Source organism: Erinaceus europaeus, chromosome 9 (genome assembly GCF_950295315.1).
Source record: "Erinaceus europaeus chromosome 9, mEriEur2.1, whole genome shotgun sequence".
NCBI classification, from domain to species: Eukaryota; Metazoa; Chordata; class Mammalia; order Eulipotyphla; family Erinaceidae; genus Erinaceus; species Erinaceus europaeus.
This window is the reverse complement of record NC_080170.1, coordinates 64960553-64978804: the sequence shown is the minus strand read 5'-3', so window position 1 is coordinate 64978804 and position 18252 is coordinate 64960553. Positions and strand designations below refer to the sequence as shown.

The 18252-nt window shown below is 43.1% G+C and overlaps 1 protein-coding gene and 1 long non-coding RNA gene across 10 annotated transcripts in view; one reads left to right on the top strand and one right to left on the bottom strand.

Annotated features, from left to right (window-relative positions):
* LOC132540219 (uncharacterized) overlaps positions 1–18252 on the bottom strand; it is a 994902-nt gene that overhangs the window by 485219 nt on the left and 491431 nt on the right. The gene's annotated exons all lie outside the window — the stretch shown is intronic.
* EBF1 (EBF transcription factor 1) overlaps positions 1–18252 on the top strand; it is a 433103-nt gene that overhangs the window by 8862 nt on the left and 405989 nt on the right. For all 9 annotated transcript variants that reach the window (XM_060198065.1, XM_060198064.1, XM_060198063.1 and 6 more), the window contains exon 5: positions 7744–7817. In XM_060198065.1, the coding sequence (XP_060054048.1) occupies positions 7744–7817 (74 nt within the window). The remainder of the gene's footprint in view (positions 1–7743; positions 7818–18252) is intronic.

Genomic DNA, 18252 nt, shown 5'->3' with positions numbered 1-18252 from the left:
ACTAGTGGAAATAGTGGAGGCACCGACCTGAAAGCTATGGTTGTGAGAATTAAATGAATCCATACTTGTGGAGTGCTGACAATAATAAGGTGCCTATTAAGTGCTTAATAAATATGCCCCTTTCAATTTTATTATTATCATCATTATTGTTATTATCATTATCATCTCATTGGGTTGACTAAGCCAGTTGTATTTAACAACATAAATGCAGCGGTCATATCATGGGAGTGAAATAGCTTTCATTTCTTCTAGAAAAAGAAACACAATATGGGATGGTTATAATGCTTCAGTTTTTATCTTGGTGTTGGAATAGTATAGGGGATTTGATTTCTCTGATACATAAAAGATGCATTCTAGAGCTAACTGCTTTGGATACACATTTTCTCTTTCTTTGGAGGCTGTGATATAGCTGAACAACATGCTGAATATGATATCATGCCTTTGCAACTTCCCTAGTTCACTTCTGAAAACCGGCTGCTGAGCTGAAATTACATCTTTGTGATTTGTCCAGTGGTAGCCAAACTGTTAATTAAAGCAAAATTTTTCTTTTTCTTTTACTCCACTATGAATGTTGGGTTTTTTTTTTTTTTTTTTGACACAATTGTTTACAAAATGTCAGAATTAATCTTTGACACAGAGTAATTTTTTTATTGGGACACCTCCACCTAGAAATCTCTAGGACCACATTAACTTGCATATTTTTTAAAATGACAAATGGCAGAAGTTGGTGGTTGAATGTAATGCTTAGTACTGCAATGGCTTGATGTTGTAGGTCATCATGTTACCTTTTGATTACTTTCAGTTCTTGGGAATTTGCTATCAAAGGCTCAGTGGCAGTCCCTACTTGGAGCACAATTCAATACTGGTTAGGGAGGTACTTCGTGCATTCATAAACTTATTCTTTAAGGTGACAAACCGTGTTTGGTCTTTTATTTTGTGTGTGAGAAAAAGAACAACGTATTTTCAAGCTTGCTGCTTTGATTAAATAGAAAATTAAGTGTTTTTTAAAGGCATAGATAATCCAGCTTCCTCTCTCTTTCTTCCTCTCTCTCCCTTCTTTCCTTCCTTCCTCTTTCTTTCTTTCTTTCTTTTTTCTTTCTTTCTTTCTTTCCTTCTCATCCTTCTTCCGCTTTCTTTCTTTTCTACTTCCTCTTTTCTTCCTTTATTTCTTACTTTCCTGCTTTCTTTCTTCCTCCATTTCATTTCATTCCCTTTCTTTCTTTCTTTTTCCTTTCTTCCTCTCTTTATTTTTCTTCCTTCCTTCCTTTCCTTCTTTCTTTCTTTCTTTCTTTCTTTCTTTCTTTCTTTCTTTCTTTCCTTCCTTCCTTCCTTCCTTCCTTCCTTCTTTCTTCTGTGATGACAACTCTCCCATTGTTTAGTTGTAAACCAAGAAAGGCCCCTAATGAAAACATTTTGTTCCTAAAATCCTTTTGGATTCTTTTTTTAGGAACTGAAGTTATTTTCCTCACCATTATATTTTGACATAGAACCCAAAGAGTTAAAACTATTAGGAAAGTAAACAAAGGCAAGTTATGCTCAAGTCTCCCTCTATTTCCTTTGGTATCCTATTGAAGTGTGATCCTGGTTGTTGCCTGTGTATTTTCTATTTTATTTAACTGTGTGGTCTTTATCCATAGTAGGTTTCAATTAATTCTCAAGATCCAGTGATATTTTCTGAAATTTCCCCAGAACCAGGGACAAACCACACCTTCCAATTTATCTTCTAAATCCATAGCAACTCAGGCAGATTTTCTATATGGATTCATCTTTCTCCATCAGTGCCATAGGTTTGACACATATGCTTATAATTGGGCATTTGATCCCCTAACAACTTCCAGCACTGTAAGTGCTCTGGATGTAAAAGTTATACAATTCTGATTTTGTTCTTCATATCCTCCTCCTCCTTTTATCTTTAGTCAGTTATCAAAATTATTATTTTGGGGAAAAAAGAGCCTCCACCAGAAAGCAAAGGGAGCATTAAAATGAATGGTGATATTTTTTCTTTCTCCTTTACTGGAAGGGACTATTAAGGAATGGAAGGCTGACCTTAGTCCTAAATGTATTCAAGGAAGTTTCGGTGTTGTGGCCTCTTCCACACACTCTCTCAGCTTATCTGTCTTCAATTTTAAAAAAAGTGTCTGAGGAACCTTTGTACACCGTTGGTAGGAATGTAAACTGGTGTAGCTGTTGTGGAAAGGAATATGGAGATTTTCTTAAAAAATACAAATGCCATATAGAAAAATAAATCTGCTCCCCATATGTCAAATTGGGGTGACTTGTTTATCAATTTCACTAGGTTCTTAAAGTTGAGATGAAGTTAGTGCCATTTATTCTTTTTTCCTTTTCTCTTTTTACACATTTGCTGGCCACCTTCAGGGATTTATGTACCATTGGCATGGTTAATGCAAACACTACTTTCTACTAACTATTGTATTATTATAATTATAATTATAATTATTTTTACTTTGTTTCTTAGGTGAAAACCTCAACGGGCTTTGCCCACCAGCAATTCATGTATTTCAATTGTCTGTTTTATAAGCTTCCTCTTCCCCTCCCACCCATATCTCACTGGCCTCCCATCCTCACTTCTGATAAACACATTGATTTATTTAAACCAGGGCTGTCTCTGTCACCCTCACAGCAGACTACTTCCACGCAGTGAGCAGACGCATAATTTACTGTGGAGGGTGAAAATAAGCCCTCTTCTGGGTGCTCCATTGTCTGGGCCCTCAACCAGCTGTCTATTAAAAGGGCCTCACTTGAACTAGTCTGCTCTGTTTCTTTGCTGCTGTGCTCTGCCAGCTGATCCGGCCTCAATGAGCTTTATTCACGTCTTGCAGAGGCTGGTATTTAAACAAGGAGGAAAAGCAGTAACTTCACCCAGAGTCCGTGTTCAAGGAGCTTAAAGTCTGGGCCTGCTGGTCTGGGTGTGTGTTCAGAGGAGAGGGTCGAGACTTGTGGATGACTTTCACTCTATTTCCTCAGTGTAGGGTGTGTGGGGCTACTCTTTAAATATGTCTGAGGAAGAAATAGCCTACCTGGATAGTGCACTGCTTTGACATTTGTAGCATGGTCCAAGCTCAGTCCCAAATGTATTCAAGGAAGTTTCAGTGTTGTGGCCTCTTTCACACACTCTCTCAGCCTATCTGTCTTCAATTTTAAAAAAAGTGTCTGAGGAACCTTTGTATGCTATTGGTAGGAATGTAAACTGGTGTAGCTGTTGTGGAAAGGAATATGGATATTTTCTTAAAAAATAGAAATGCCATGTGATCAGGTTATTCCATTTCTGGGTACATACAAAAATTACCAAATTCAAATAGATCCATGCAATTCCATATTTATTTAAGCATTATTAAAAATTACTAAGAACTATAAATAATCTAAGTGCCCACCAATGGTTGACTGAAGAGAGAGAAGGTCTTCCCTGGTGGACCTAGTGTAAGTTTTATTTTTAACACTTTGCACCAGAGACACCCAGCAACATGCATTTCTCTTATTTTCCTAAATCGGCTCTTAACGGAATGTTGATTTCTTGGTCACATCTTTCACAATATTGTGTGTGAACAACCCCTTTTGGAACAAACAGTAGCTGGCATTCAGTGGGTCTGTCTTTGACCAGGCCAGAACCCCCTCTATGGTGTATCCTGCTCCACTGCTTCCACTGAACTCAACTTGCATGGTTGTAGGTCTGCTCCCCAAGAGAAAGGGATGGCTCCCTCTATTTCATGTTTAGTTCAGAAGCCTCAGAAACAGTGCTTCTTTCTCTGCATCAAGGGCTAAAATAATATGGGTCTGTTGAGGCCTTAAATCAGAGGGACAGGAGAAACTCTACAAGTCCACCTGTCTCTCACCCAAATTCCAGCTGTCTCTGAATAAAAATCAGGCTCAGGTTTTCATTTCTTCTCTGTCTTCGAGACTCCCAGTTCTGACTCTGCTACTGGGAGCAGAGATATAGTTTGGCATTTGGTAAGGCCATGTACGACACAAGTCCTGGGCCTTCAGCAAATATAGTTAGCTATGAAAAATAAAAACCTGGGAGTCGGTTGGTAGCACAGTGGTTTAAGCGCACATCGCATGGAGCACAAGGACCGGCGAAAGGATCCTGGTTCGAGCCCCAGGCTGCTCCCCACCTGCAGGGAGTCGCTTCACAAGTGGTGAAGGAGATCTGCAGGTGTCTGTCTTTCTTTCCCCTTTCTGTCTTCCCTTCCTCTCTCCATTTCTCTCTGTCCTAACAATGACAACATCAATAACAACAACAATAACTACAACAACAATGAAAAACCACAAGGGCAACAAAAGGGAAAATAAATAAAAAATAAAAATAAAAACCTGAACTTCCCGGGAAGCCAGGGTGAATTTCCTGTTTGGAGGCATAAGGTACATATTTTCTTGCAGGCTATCTTTGGTTGAAGATCATCCTGGGCCCACTGATTGCAATAAAAGTAGCTGTCTCAGTAAAAATATTCTTGGTCTTTAGGGTATCAGGGGTGGGGAACGTCTAACCCAAGAAATCATTTGATTCATCCCTGCCAAGACAGCCCTAGCTTTTTCATAGCAACATTAAGTGCTAATGTTTTATGTTGATCCTTTTATACGGCCAGCAAACAATGTTCTATAAGTTCCAATGGCTCTTGGCAGAAAAAATGGTTCCCCACCCCTGCTCTTAGAATCTAAATGAGAAAGTCTGTGTAAATGATACCTCTTCTCCCTCAATGCACACACACACACACACACACACACACACACACACACACACACACACACATCACACCACAACACAACACACACACACACACACACTTTCTTTTTCTTTTCTTTTTTTAATAGGAGAACTAATCCTACCAGTATCTGTGAATTTCTTTACCAGCCTGCTTGCACTATTTTGACTAAAGCTGAAACAGACTATCAGGGGCATTAAGGGAACAGACAAAACGGGATTTTTTTTTTTTTTTTGCACCAGGTGTGGAATCTAATCAGTTATTTACAGTGTTTCTTTGATTTCTCAGCAGCCATTGCAGTAAATAAAGCAGGCAGATATAATTTTTTATTTTCAAAATGGTTTCAGTTTACTTAATGTGTTTTCTTGAGTGGAGCAACTTCTTGGATGTTTGAGAAGGGCTCATGAGCATATCAAAAAAATCATTAATGTATCCTAACCCAAGTGGGTGAAAATCTGAGGGCTTGTGTTATCAACACAGTCAAGCTATAAATGATATAAGGTATAGCGGTTAAGTTCAGAGTATGGATATCTGGCTAATGGCAGGCAATACTTTAGCCAAATGGTCAGAGTTTACCTTGCCAGCGATAGAACCAGCTGACAGCTTGGGGACTTGACACCATGAGAAGAATTAAGCTTCATGTCTGCAGTGCTCTGGCCCTGATCTGCATAACTTCAAATCAGTCTGAGGAGATGGCAGACAGAACCAAACTGAGAATGTTCTTCCAAAGAACTGATATGTCTTCTTCAACAATGTCAATAGCATGAACCCAGGCCTAGCCCTGTCCTGCAGTAAAGGGAACAAGACAAGTGGATGTAATGATTGCGATTGGATTTTGTCTGCCTAGAATGGTCGTTATCGGTTGATTGGTGAATCTCAATGAGGCCTGTAGATTCGATTATTGTACTATATCAATGCGAGTTTTCTGATACAGATAATTGTGCTGTGGTTATGTGAGAGGATTCCTTATTTGAAGGAAATACTGGCTGAAGTATTTAGGGCTTGCCTGTAATTTTCTAATAAATGGTTTGGGAAGAAAAAAGGGGAGAAAAAAGAAAGAAGCGATTTGAGTGAAATTTAAAAGTTTGAGGAATCTGGATAGAGTCTTTTGGGATTCTGTACACATACTTTCAGCTTTTCCATCTGAAATTGTGGTAAAGTAAGATGTTTAGGAAGTACAGGGTTCTGGTAGTCTAACCTTCAAAGGATGGTTTTGATGGGCTAGTGGTAAAGGGCTGTTGGGTTGTTGGAAAAGTCGCAACATTTTTTTTCTATGCAAAAATATGTCATGACTTTTTCAACAGCTCACTATGTTTTTCCTTAAGCAGGTGCTTAAGGAAAAAATATCAAAATTTTTCAAAAAAATATCACAATTTTTGTCTTGTCATGGAGTTTGATATCATACTTAGGGACTGCTCAGAGGACCTCATGCTCTACACCTTGGGAGTCCTCATCACTTATAGGTTCTAAAAGTCCTAGGTTCATAAACAAAGACCACAAGTGCCAAATCCACACCAGTCACAGCAAGATCTGTACATGCTCAGTAGGAAGTATGCCTGATTAATTGGAGGTAGTTTTGCCACCAAGAAATTGTGGCTTATCTGAAGGTGTGAAAAATCATTTTATTTACCATTTGAGGCTGTGTTATATTCGGATTATGCAGCGAGAGAGTGCTAAATTAGTTAAAATGTATCCCGAGGTCAATCACTGCCTCCTAAGAGCTGTGAGTTCTCCTGCAGCTCAAGTATGATCCTGTGGATCTTTCAGGCCTACCTGAGGTTCCAAAATACCTCCCTCATCATTTTTACCAAAGTGTCTGTGCACATGGCCCTTGGTGAAGACAAGAGCATCTTGACTGGACAGGTGTTTGGGTACTTGAAATTTTGAAGGTCAGATATACCTCTTAGTTTAGGGAGTCAGCTCTGTGGTGTAAGCTCACAACCAGCAGATGTAGGGGTGGGATGTGTGTGTGTGTGTGTGTGTGTGTGTGTGTGTGTATCTGTGTATTACTGTTTTTTTGGGGGGGTGGCAAGTGTATGCTTGGGAGAACTGGGGGAGGGGGATGAGGATTTTTCTCTGATTGCTGAATCATCTCAAAGAGGATGCATTTAGTGAGCTAATTATTTGCACCCTATCTCCACCTCTAGAACACTGAAGTGGGGGCTGAAAGTTCTCAGCAGGGGCTACAGATACATAGCATTAAAAAAGAAATCTAAACCAATGTACTTTCCTCTATTTTAAATCAGTGGTATCTCAAGCTGCTAAACCTCCTGGGGAGGGGGTGTTCCCTCCTCCTGACTAGACTTATTTTCACTGTGAGTAGAAAGTGAAATGTGGTTGTCTTGAATACAGGAGCACTTTCTACACTCTGATCTAGAAGTGGCATCACAGCAAGATGTTTGCTGCAGGGGGCTGGGCAGTGACATACCATGTAGAGTACACAGGTTATCATGTGCAAGGACCTGAATTCAAGCCCATATTCCCACCTGCTGGGGGGGGGGGAGTAAGCTTCATGAGCAGGGGAACAGTGTTGCAGGTTTCTCTCCTGTCTCTCTTTTCTCCTCTATCTCTGTCTCTTACTTTCTATAAAAAATGACTACCAGGGGCCAGGAGGTGGCTCACCCCTTAGGATACACACGTTTCTCTGTGTGTTCAAGCCCCTGCTCCCCATTTACAGAGGGGAAGCTTCACCAGTGGTAGAGCAGTGCTTCAGGTCTCTCTCTCTCTCCCTTTCTCTCCACTTCCTTATAAAATTTTCTCTATCTTTATCCAATATAAAACAAGATTTAAAAAATTAAGAAGATTAAGAAGAGAAGTTTGCTGGACAGAGAGGGAGATGGTTGCTTCCACTTGTCTGGACTTGACCTTTGACAATATTTGGAAACAACCAACCTAGCAAGGCCCAGGTCTCCCTGGAGCTAAGTGAACCCAGCAGTGGCTAGCTGGTCAAGAACTCCTGTGTTCTGACAGTCTGTTTTTTGTTCCCTGGTGCTCTTCCTGCTTCAAACTGTGCCTTTGTTTATAGGCCATAGTGTATGAAGGCCAAGACAAGAACCCCGAAATGTGCCGGGTCCTGCTCACACACGAGATCATGTGCAGGTAAGACATACCTTCCCCTGTCTCCCAGTGAGCAAAGAGAAGAGCAAGTCTTATCTCAAATTGAGAGGTGAACTCAGATACATTTGGGGAAGGGGTGGTAATGCCTTTATCTCACTTCTGCTCCACATGGGGAAAACTCACCATTTGACAACAGGATTTGGTAGTCCAGTGTCAGGTGTCACCTAGACATCAATTATTTATTCAGTTTTACCTGAAAAGATGAGCATTTCCACTTGGAGATATCACCATTTGTCGGCATGAAGTAGTGCCCTCCTCAACTCCCTCTCAATCGAATATATAGAATCCTGTTAGTGTTAAGATAGGTGCTCTGCTTAGCCTTGTGGTAACAGAACTGAGCATTCTAGTGATGCCAGCAGGAGCCTCGGTTTGTATCAGATATGAGAGTTCCACCCCCTTTCTTTTTCACTGAATAGAGACAGAGAGAAATTGAAAGGTAAAGAGGAGATAGGGGGGTAGGGTGGGTGAAAGAGAAACACCTGCATCACTGCTTCAATGCTCATGGAGCTTCACGCAGGTGGGGAGTGGGGGCTTAAACCAGAGTCCTTGTACATGGTAGCATGTGCACTCAACTGGATGTGCCACCACCCAGCCCCTCCAGCCTCCTTACTTAACTCTCCCCCTTACAAGCATCTAGGCACAGTTTCTCCTTAAACTTTGGGCAGGGTTACCCCCACTCCAGCATCTGGTAGCTTAAATCTGAGGTCCCCCCTACCCCCTATAGAGCTATGACAATGTAGCTAATATTGTGCACCCCTAGTGAATTTTGGGGAGAACTGCAAAGAGGAGTCCTTCACAGGTGTAAAAGTTAATGTTCCCCCCTGCCTCCCACACCCCTTCCCCAAAATGAGAACTGTAATTTCAGCCTGTGGTCAGCTGGATGCTATAGGTGCAAGCAGACCAGAGCACACCTTAGGTCATATCGAGGGGCCCAGTCAGCCCCTCTCACTCTCACCCCCATGTGAGAGTGGACCTTAGAGTCAGCTGCCTTTTCACTTGCAGCCCAGGCTTCTTCATAGAATTGCACGGCTGTGTTGCTCCTGCTATCTTTTCAGTAATTGGATAAAGCATGAAGGTGCCACTGTGCATCAGAAAAAGGCCTCTAATTGCTTTGTTAGCCACACAGGCTCTCCCTGGCACAGAGCATACTTGGATCCTGATGGGCAGGGCCAGACCAACCCACTCAGGGCTTCAGCTGCTACCTCGGCCTAGGTGGTCTTGCCTTGCTGCTGCTGGGGTGGGCTGGTATGGAGGCAATCATCTTAAAACTCTCCAGGTGAAACTTAACTAGCAAGGACCCAGCATGTCCCTTAGAGAGACCCCAGAAGTCTACTTCTCCCCATCTCTAATCATATGTGTGCAGAAAAATGTCTTTCTCCAAAACAGCTGTCTCACATATTATTTTAAAATATAGGAGTTTCACAAGTTTTCATGTCAGTGAACTGTACAACTTATTAATTATTCCAATATCAAAGCACTTTTGCCCTCTCTTTTTAACTTAAAATATTTTTTGCTTTATTTTAATGAGCAAGACATACAGAGAGAGACAGAGAGAGAGAGGCCAAAGCACCCTAGTTTATGGTAGTGCTGAGTGCTGGGGATTGAACCTGGGACCTCAGCATCTCATACATGAAAATCTTTTTGGAGGGCCCCGTTGGTTGCACAGCAGGTTAAGTGCACTTGGCGCAAAGCATTAAGGACCAGCATGAGGATCCCCGTTCGAGCCCCCGGCTCCCCACCTGTAGGGGGGTTGCTTCACAGGCAGTGAAGCAGATCTGCAGGTGTTTGTCTTTCACTCCCCCTCTCTGTTTTCCCATTATTTCTTGATTTCTCTCTGTCCTATTCAACAACAACAGCAATGACAACAATAATAATAATGACTACAAAAAGGGTAACAACAAGGGCAAAAAAAAATGTGAGAAAATGGCCTCTAGGAGCAGTGGATTTGTAGTGTAGGTACCAAGCCCCAGCAATAACCCTGGAGGCAAAAAAAAAAAAATCCTTTTTGTAAATCTACGATGCATTCACCCCACCATTTCTTCATCTAAGTTCAAAGCAATAGAAAAGCCCTACAAATGTCACAGATCTCTTAGATGAGTCTTACACTGTGTACACCTGTTTTCACAATTAAGCCTGAGTTGCATCCTTCAAAATGGAACAAGGAATATCATTCCCCAAAGTATTGAAAACCAACCCCTTTGTAGGATGCTGTTTCCCGCCATTGCTCCATGTAAGCTGCTCCCTAGTTAGCATTTCCCTTGAATGACTTTACCATGTTCATATGGCATATGATAGTAGCAAAAAGGAAGACAGACAGGAAGATGGATCGCAACCCACAGGCTACCTAATACTTAAACATCACTGATTTACATCTATCTGTATGTAACTTGGACCAAGCTGGGAATAATTCCATTACTGAAACATGTGCAGATCTAGTATGCCTTTCACCCATAGGCTTCTTCCCGTCTAGTAATGCAGTTTATGTTTTTTTCTGTTCTTAAAATTCATCTGTCCAGAGTACTTGATTATTCTGGTGGGTGCGCTTTGCTACTGATGTTTCTTCTATTTTTCAGAACCATAAAATGAGCAAAAATGGGGAGTCGGGCGGTAGTGCAGCAGGTTAAGCGCACTTGGCGCATAGTGCAAGGACCGGTGTAAGGATCCCGGTTCAAGCCCCCGGCTCCCCACCTGCAGGTGAGTCACTTCACAGGTAGTGAAGCAGGTCTGCAGGTATCTCTCTTTCTCTCCCCCTCTCTATCTTCCCCTCCTCTCTCCATTTCTCTCTGTCCTTTCCAACAATGAACGACATCAACAATAACAATAATAACCACAATAAAGCTGTAACAACAAGGGCAACAAAAGGGGGAAAATGGCCTCCAGGAGCAGTGGATTCATGGTGCAGGCACTGAGCCACAGCAGTAATCATGGAGGAAAAAAAAAAAAGAGCAAAAACGAAATCCTCAAGCCTCCCAAGGAAAATGATGCAGTTTGTACTGGGAGGTGGAGAGGGAGAAGCTGTTTTCAAAATGTCACCCTGCTTGCCTTACAGATGAGGGATCTCCTGGCTGCCTGTGGCTGTGGAAGGGGTACTGTTTGTTTACCAGGCCGTCATGACCTTATTACCCAAACCTGTCATCTATTGTGTAGCTAACAGTCTTTTAAATTGCAAATCTGAGGCTCTTGAGGGGGCTTTAAGAGATTGAGAGAAAAAAAAAAAAATCTCACTTCCCATGCCATACTATTCCTCTTGATTTCTTGCCTGTTGTAAGTGGAAGTTGGGATGTGCTGAATTTGCACCAGGGGTGCAAATGTGGGCTCAATTATAAGCATAAAATTAGAGTCTGTTCACCATTAATCAGCCTGGCTAATTGCTATGCACCACCATTAGCCATATGGTGTGAAAGACAGCTTGCTCTCCCCAAGATGAAATTTCTTCATTGCAGACATGAAATAGTGAGGGCTCTGGATTTTAAAATAGCTTGTTTTTAGATCTCTAATTCTGAAACAACTTTCTGTAGTGCTTTCTAGCCAGGATAACAGCAGAATAAATCTCTGTGTCCATGTCACAAAAAGACGCAGATTTGATCATGTATGCAGAAATGATGTTGAAACAGAGAATATTTAAATACACAGGCAAGAGCTTGGGATAATTCTGTTTTGTTGCCAGTAAAGGGAAAGTGTGTGTGTGTGTGTGTGTGTGTGTGTGTGTGTGTGTGTGTGTGTGTGTGTGTTGGTGGTAGCAGTGTGGAGATACAAGAAAATCCCAACACCAGGGAGTTGTGTCTCAGGTGGCTACAAATTCGAGAAACCCATTTTGTTCCCTTGAGAGGGTCACCCATTACACAAGGAAGCCCAGGGAATTGTCACCACTGGAGTGGAATTACTGTTCCTCTTTGAGACACACAAAGCCTCTTTGACTTGTAGTGAAACTCTTTTTTTTTTTTTTAAATCAATTAAATTAAATTAATTAATTAATTTTATTTTACAAAATAACATGTCAACAGGGATTTAAATCCACACCATTCCCATCACCAGAGTTCTGAATCTTCAGTCTCTCCACTGTAAACCACCACAGTTCCCCTAAAATTGTAGACATGGGCTAACCATCATCTCTACAACTATCTGTCCACAGTTTTACATAATTGGCCCCTTTTTCTCCTGATTCAATCCTCTCTTCCCCTCCAAGCCATTCATGACAACATAACTACCTCCATAAGTCTTTTTCCTTTTCCTTTTCTCTCTGGGTGCTGATGGAGCTGGAGTTCATAATCCTCTTCATCCTATCATTTATTCTCCACTGGGAGTATTGGTCAAGGTTGTTTTTGGGGTGCAGAAGGTAGGAGTTCTGGTCTCTGTAATTACTTCTCTGCTGAACATGGGCATTGACAGGTTGATCCATTACCCACCCCCACCGCCCTCCCCCCCCCTCCCCGGGCCTGTGTCTATCTTTCCCTAATGGACCAGAGCTCTGGAGGTATGAGGATCCAGGACACATTGGTGAGATTATCTGCCCAGAGAAGTCGGGATGGCGTTATGGTAGCATCTGCAACTTGGTGTTGGAAGGTGGCATGACCTAAGTTGAGACAAAATGTTAATGAATAGGAACCAAAATGTAGGATTAGAGCAGATAAGATTAGGGATTTTAGTGTAGAAAAAAGCTAGGAAATCCATTCTAGGCATGTTCCTAGGGGCACACAACTATAGTAGTTTTGCTTGGATTTGATAGCTAGCCTGAAGTTAGATAAGAATATTGTCTGAGACAATGGTCTCAGAGTAGAGAAAAGGGCTAGAAAGTTGGATTAAGGCAGCAAATACCTTCTGTAGCTAAAATTATATTAGGGCCCATATATTTATATACATTCATATACATATATTTATATTTAGCACTAGAGCCTGTGTAACCTATAAGTTCCTATTGTTATGAGCATGCAGCTCATGGTCACAGCTGGGAACATTGCAGGCTGCACTCATTTCAGGACCACTCTTTCTCAAGTGGCAGGGCATGATAAGCCAGACTCCCTTTGGAGACTGGGGCTATCCCTACCATTGTTGCTTTATAGTGAAGACAAGGTCCTGGGAGGGCTGGGGAAAAACTCTTCCCATGACATTCTGTGGGAGTTCTTGCTCTTCTCTCACTTAATTATTTTTTTAAAAAATATTATATTTATTTATTGGAAAGAGACAGAGAGAAATCAAGATGGGGGATAGAGTGGGAGAGAGAAAGAAAGACACCTGCAGCACTGCTTCACTGTTCATGAAGTTTTCCCCACTGTAGGTAGGAACTGGGGACTTGACCCAGATCCTTGTGGATTGTAACATGTTGCTCTATCAAGTGCACCACTGCTTGGCTCCTATTTTAGTTTTATGCATGCATGTTATTTTTACCAGAACACTGCTCAGCTCTGGCTTATGGTGGTGCATGGGGTTGAACCTGGGACCTCAGAGCCTCAGCCACAAAAGTCTTTTGCATAACCATTCAGTTATCTCCCTGCATTTCTGGCTCAGTGGAATCTACTGTCCCAACCAGCATTCTGCCCAAGCATCCTTCATATTCTTCAAATATGAATGCCCCTCAAGGACTGTTAAGAGCAGGATTTGCTTTCCAGTGTACCTGGATATTTCTGTGGCTTGGATATGAATGCAGTAGGAGCTATGCCTGTTGGGTGAGCCCCAGTTCTCAGATTCTGGGGCAGGCAGAAGGTGTATGGGACAGGTGTGGGGGTGGGTGTTCTGTTTATGGAAACACTCATCTTCCATGGTCCACTAAGGACTGACCTCTGGAGGGACTCTTCCTTTGCTGGATTAAGAGCTCCTTGAAGGCAGGGAGGTTAACGGCTTTCAGGTATCTACCCTGAGAAATAGGGGTGGGGGATGACTTACTCAGTAGAGTAACCCTTAAAACTCAGTGCCCCCACAGATGTTTGCCAAACTGTTTGGTGCATAGGAGCACCAAATGCCTCTTGCCATTTTCTGTAGGACAGGAGTTAGTATTAGTAGTAATAGTAACCATAGCGTGACCCTGTATGTGACACAGTGGATAAGGTGCTAGACTCTCAAGGGTGAGGTCCTGAGTTGGATAAGCATCATATATGCCAGAGTGATGCTTTGGTTCTCATTTTCTTCCCCTTCTCCTATCTCTTCTTTTCCCCTTTCCCTTCCCCCTTCTCTCCACCATCTCTTAAATAAATGAATGAATAAAAAAAAATAGTAGCTATAGCAGCAACCTCCTAGTGTCTTACTGAGTACCTAGCAGATAACTGCACAGTAGAAGGAAAGATTAGAGACTTCTGAAAGGAGAGGAAGGAATGGCCTCCCCCCCCCCCCCCCCCGGCTGGTGGTGAAGGATGCCTGCCTTCATTTTCCCAGCACTTGCTTTGTGCAAAGTGTTGTGGAATCTGGAGCTGAAAGGACTGGGCTCTGTAGCCTGAGGTTCTCACCAGGTAACCTGGGAGAAGGGATCCCTAGCAGATGGACATGCAGACTATGAGGAGACGGGAGGGGATCAGGAACTGGGGCTATTGAGAGTGAGAGGACATGCGTCAGGTGGGATGCACTGGGTGTATGTATGTGGATCTGGCAGCAGAGTTCTTGAAATGGCATAACATTTGTGCCTGTTTACTTCTTGGGGTTCTGTGGTCTGGAGGTGGAAGGTCAGAGGCCAGTGGTCATTTTGTAAAGATGAGGGCTGAAAATCTGGGCTTCTGTGGGGCAAGTGACCAGGGAAGTCTTCTTGGGGGGAAACCCCATTAATTGGAAAAGGGAGTATTTGAGAGTTAGAAAAAGAATCCTGAACATGCTGGGGCAGAAGACTAAAAGGAAGGGTTCAGTTTCAAAAAGGGGGTGTCATCCTTATATTAGGTGCCAGGGAGGCCCAGATGGAAGGAAGAGTGAGAGAAGCACCCCAAGTCATGGGTAAGATTGAGTGAGGAGGCTTAAGTAGGTATAGGTGCTGGAAGCTAGAAGCAGGTTTCTGGAGTTCATGTGGCCAGCAGCACCCCAACTCTGGCAAGGAGAGACCTGGACAGTGAAGAGACGAATAGAACAGGAAAGAAGGTATAGCAAGGCCTTAGTTAATTACTTAATTTGGTAGAGACAGAAATTGACAGAAAAGAGGGAGATATAAAGGGAGAGAAGCCTGCAGACTGGTACCACCACTTTTGAAGCTTCCCCCTGCAGGTGAGGACTTGAACTCAGATCCTTCTGCATTTTAACATGTGTGCTCTAACGGATGTGCCAACACCTGGCCTTTATTAATTTATTTGAATTAAAACTTAGTGAGCTTTGTAAACAGAAATAACCAGGCAGGGATCTTGGAATTAGCCTACTAAGAAAAGTAAGCACTTCACTATGGCATCAAGACTCATGGCACTAGAGAAAAGTTGCTGTAGTCAGTCTCTCTCTCTCTCTCTCTCTCTCTCTCTCTCTATCTCCCCTCCCTCCCCCCTCTCCCTCTCTCCTCTTCCACTCTCTTTCTAAAGATTATGAAAATTACTTCAGAAGTAGTGTAGTAGCTAGAGCTTTTGAGAACTTCTTTTTGAAGTATGAGGTCCTGAGTTTAATCTTTGCCATAACATGTACCAGAGTGAAGCACACCCGCCTCGCATAAATAAATAAATAAATAAATACATATTTAAAAAATAATGAAAAAAATGGTCTGGCATGACTGCTCAGAGATGGGAAATGAAGATGTCTGAGGCCCTGGGTTCCTCTCCCAGTGCTGCAATAAATGAAGAAATAGAAATAAAAAAATAAGAAAATCGAACCAGGCATGTATGTGTTAAAAATGTCAACCAGTAGGAACCTGTCCAACTAGAGGGGGCAAGTCTAAGGGAGGCAAAGGGGAAGCACAAAGCTCCAATACTTTGGCATTAGGAGGGCAGTACCTGCCTATAAACAAACAGACAAACATGCTTACGTTACACAGGAAAGAGAAGAGCCTCATGTGTAGTGATTGTTTTAGGGGCTGGGTGGTCCACACCTGATAGGGCACACAGGTTTCCATGTAATAGGCCTTGGGTTCAAGTCCCCAGTTCTGGGGCCAGGTGGTGGCATTAACTGGGTTAACTGCATGTGTTACCATGTGCAAAGTCTTAGGTTCAAGAGCCCCTAGTCCCCACCTGCAGGGTGTGTGTGTGGGGGAACTTCATGAGCCATTAAGCAGGTCCCATCCTCTTCCTGCTCCATACCCCCTTCCCTGTCAATTCTTCTCTGTTTTATCAAATAAAATAAATAAAAAGTTAAAAAAATAAAATAAGTCTTTTTAAACCAATAGGCCCTGGTCCCCACTGCAGGAGGAGAAGCTACACAGGTTATGGAGCAGTGTTGTACATGTCTCTCCTCCCTTCTCTGTCTCTCACCTCTATCAAAAAATAAAAAAGGAAATAAAAAAAAAAGACAATGGGAAACAGTGGAGTTGTACAGGCAAAAGCCCCAGTGATGTCTCTGGTGGCAGACAAAAACAACAACAAAAACACCACCAACACCACCAACAAAAATCCACGCATGCGTTGTAAAAGCCAGGTGGCTGTGCTGACACACCTGCAGAGCTCTGGACAACACGTGCTGGGCGGAGACATGTGCTGGGCTCCAGGTGCTGCTGTTTCTAGAAGGAGCAGCTCCTAGAGAAGCTGCAGGGATGCCAGTGGCCTCTGTGTTTTGGCCTTTTGGCCTAATGTGCCACCTGGGCATCTTGGGGGCAGTACAGCCAGGTGTTCAGCTGACCCTTCAGCACAGTGACGCAATCAGGAACTTGTGAAGAGCTGGACCTACATGTGTCGGCTGGCTTGTCTTGTCGGTTAAGGCCTGTTTTAGGGATGGTGCTATTGCCAAGCTTAGCCCTCTTCAGGGCTCTGTGGCTTCCGGTGAGGGGCTGTGGGCCTGGGACTGGGAGCCCCTTAGGTGTTCCTTGCCCAGGCTTTTTTTTTTTTTTTTGCTGGGGGTGTGTGTGTGTTGCTGGCCACCAACGCACACTAGGAAACTAGAGAAGGCCTTTTGAGTGTTTGTCTCGGGCTGTCCACATTGGGGGGTGCTATACGGGGATGTCACCAGTGTCTTCTCCTGCCACAAAGGCTACAGAACCAGAGGGAATGTGACCCAAAGCCCTCCTCAGCCATCCAGCCATGAGCATGCCACACCTAGCAAGAGCCCACCCAGAGTCACACAGTGACAAGGACAGAATTCTCAGTGTGACTCCATTCTGCCACATGACAGCCTTTTCCTTCTAGAGCTTTCTCTCTCTCTTTTTAAAATTTATTTATTTCCCCATTTTGTTGCCCTTGTTGTTTTTCATTGTTGTAGTTGTTGTTATTGATGTTGTCATTGTTGGGTAGGACAGAGAGAAATGGAGAGAGGAGGGGAAGGCAGAGGGGGAGAGAAAGACAGACACCTGCAGACCTGCTTTACCGCCTGTGAAGCGATGTCCCTGTAGGTGGGGAGCTGGGGGCTTGAACCGGGATCCTTAAACTGGTCCTTGCGCTTTGCACCACGTGCGCTTAACCCGCTGTGCTACCTCCCGCCTCCCCTTCTAGAGCTTTCTTGGCTGGCCTTTGCTTCTTGGGCTGTGCTGTTCCCATCGGAGCCCCTGCCTGTTGTCCACAGAAGTGAACTCCTAATTTTCCTGCTTCTCCACCTGGGCTTAGGCCTCCCTCCTGGGCTCAACAGAAGGCTCAGAGTGAGCAAGGGTGCTCCAGGGAAGACAAGCCCTCGCTCTCTGAAGAGCTGAGACTGGGAAGCTGGGTTTGAGGGTCAGTGTGTCTTCTGTCAATTGCTTCTCAGCTTTTTAATAGTAAAGTCACCAGGTAAACCCAGCAGAAGACAGAAAAGTGGAGAGAAAAAGAACTGTGCATACTCGATTCTTCCTTACTTCTGCTCCTTTTGTGTGGCCTATGGATATATATTTCTGATTTATAATTTTACTATGTTTCTGAGGATTTTTCTTTTTCTTTCTTTTTTTTAGTTAACAGTTTAATAGTGATCTACAAGATTATAAGCTAATAGGACAGGGGTCTATTTTCATACTGTACCCACCACCAGAATTCTGAGCTCTTCCCTCAATAACTGTCTTTGTTCTCACAAAATCTTACAGATAGTTTTCAGTGTGGCTACTTTTTTCCTTTGTTTTTTGGAAATTTATGCTTTGTTTTGTTTTACTTTTTTTTAAAAAAATTATTTATTTATTCATTCCCTTTTGTTGCCCTTGTTGTATTATAGTTATTATTGTTGTTGTTATTGATGTTGTCATTGTTGGACAGGACAGAGAGAAATGGAGAGAGGAGGGGAAGACAGAGGGGGAGAGAAGGACAGACACCTCAGACCTGCTTCACCACCTATGAAGCAACTCCCCTGCAAGTGGGGAGCTGGGGACTCGAACCGGGATCCTTATGCCAGTCCTTGTACTTTGTGCCACCTGCGCTTAACC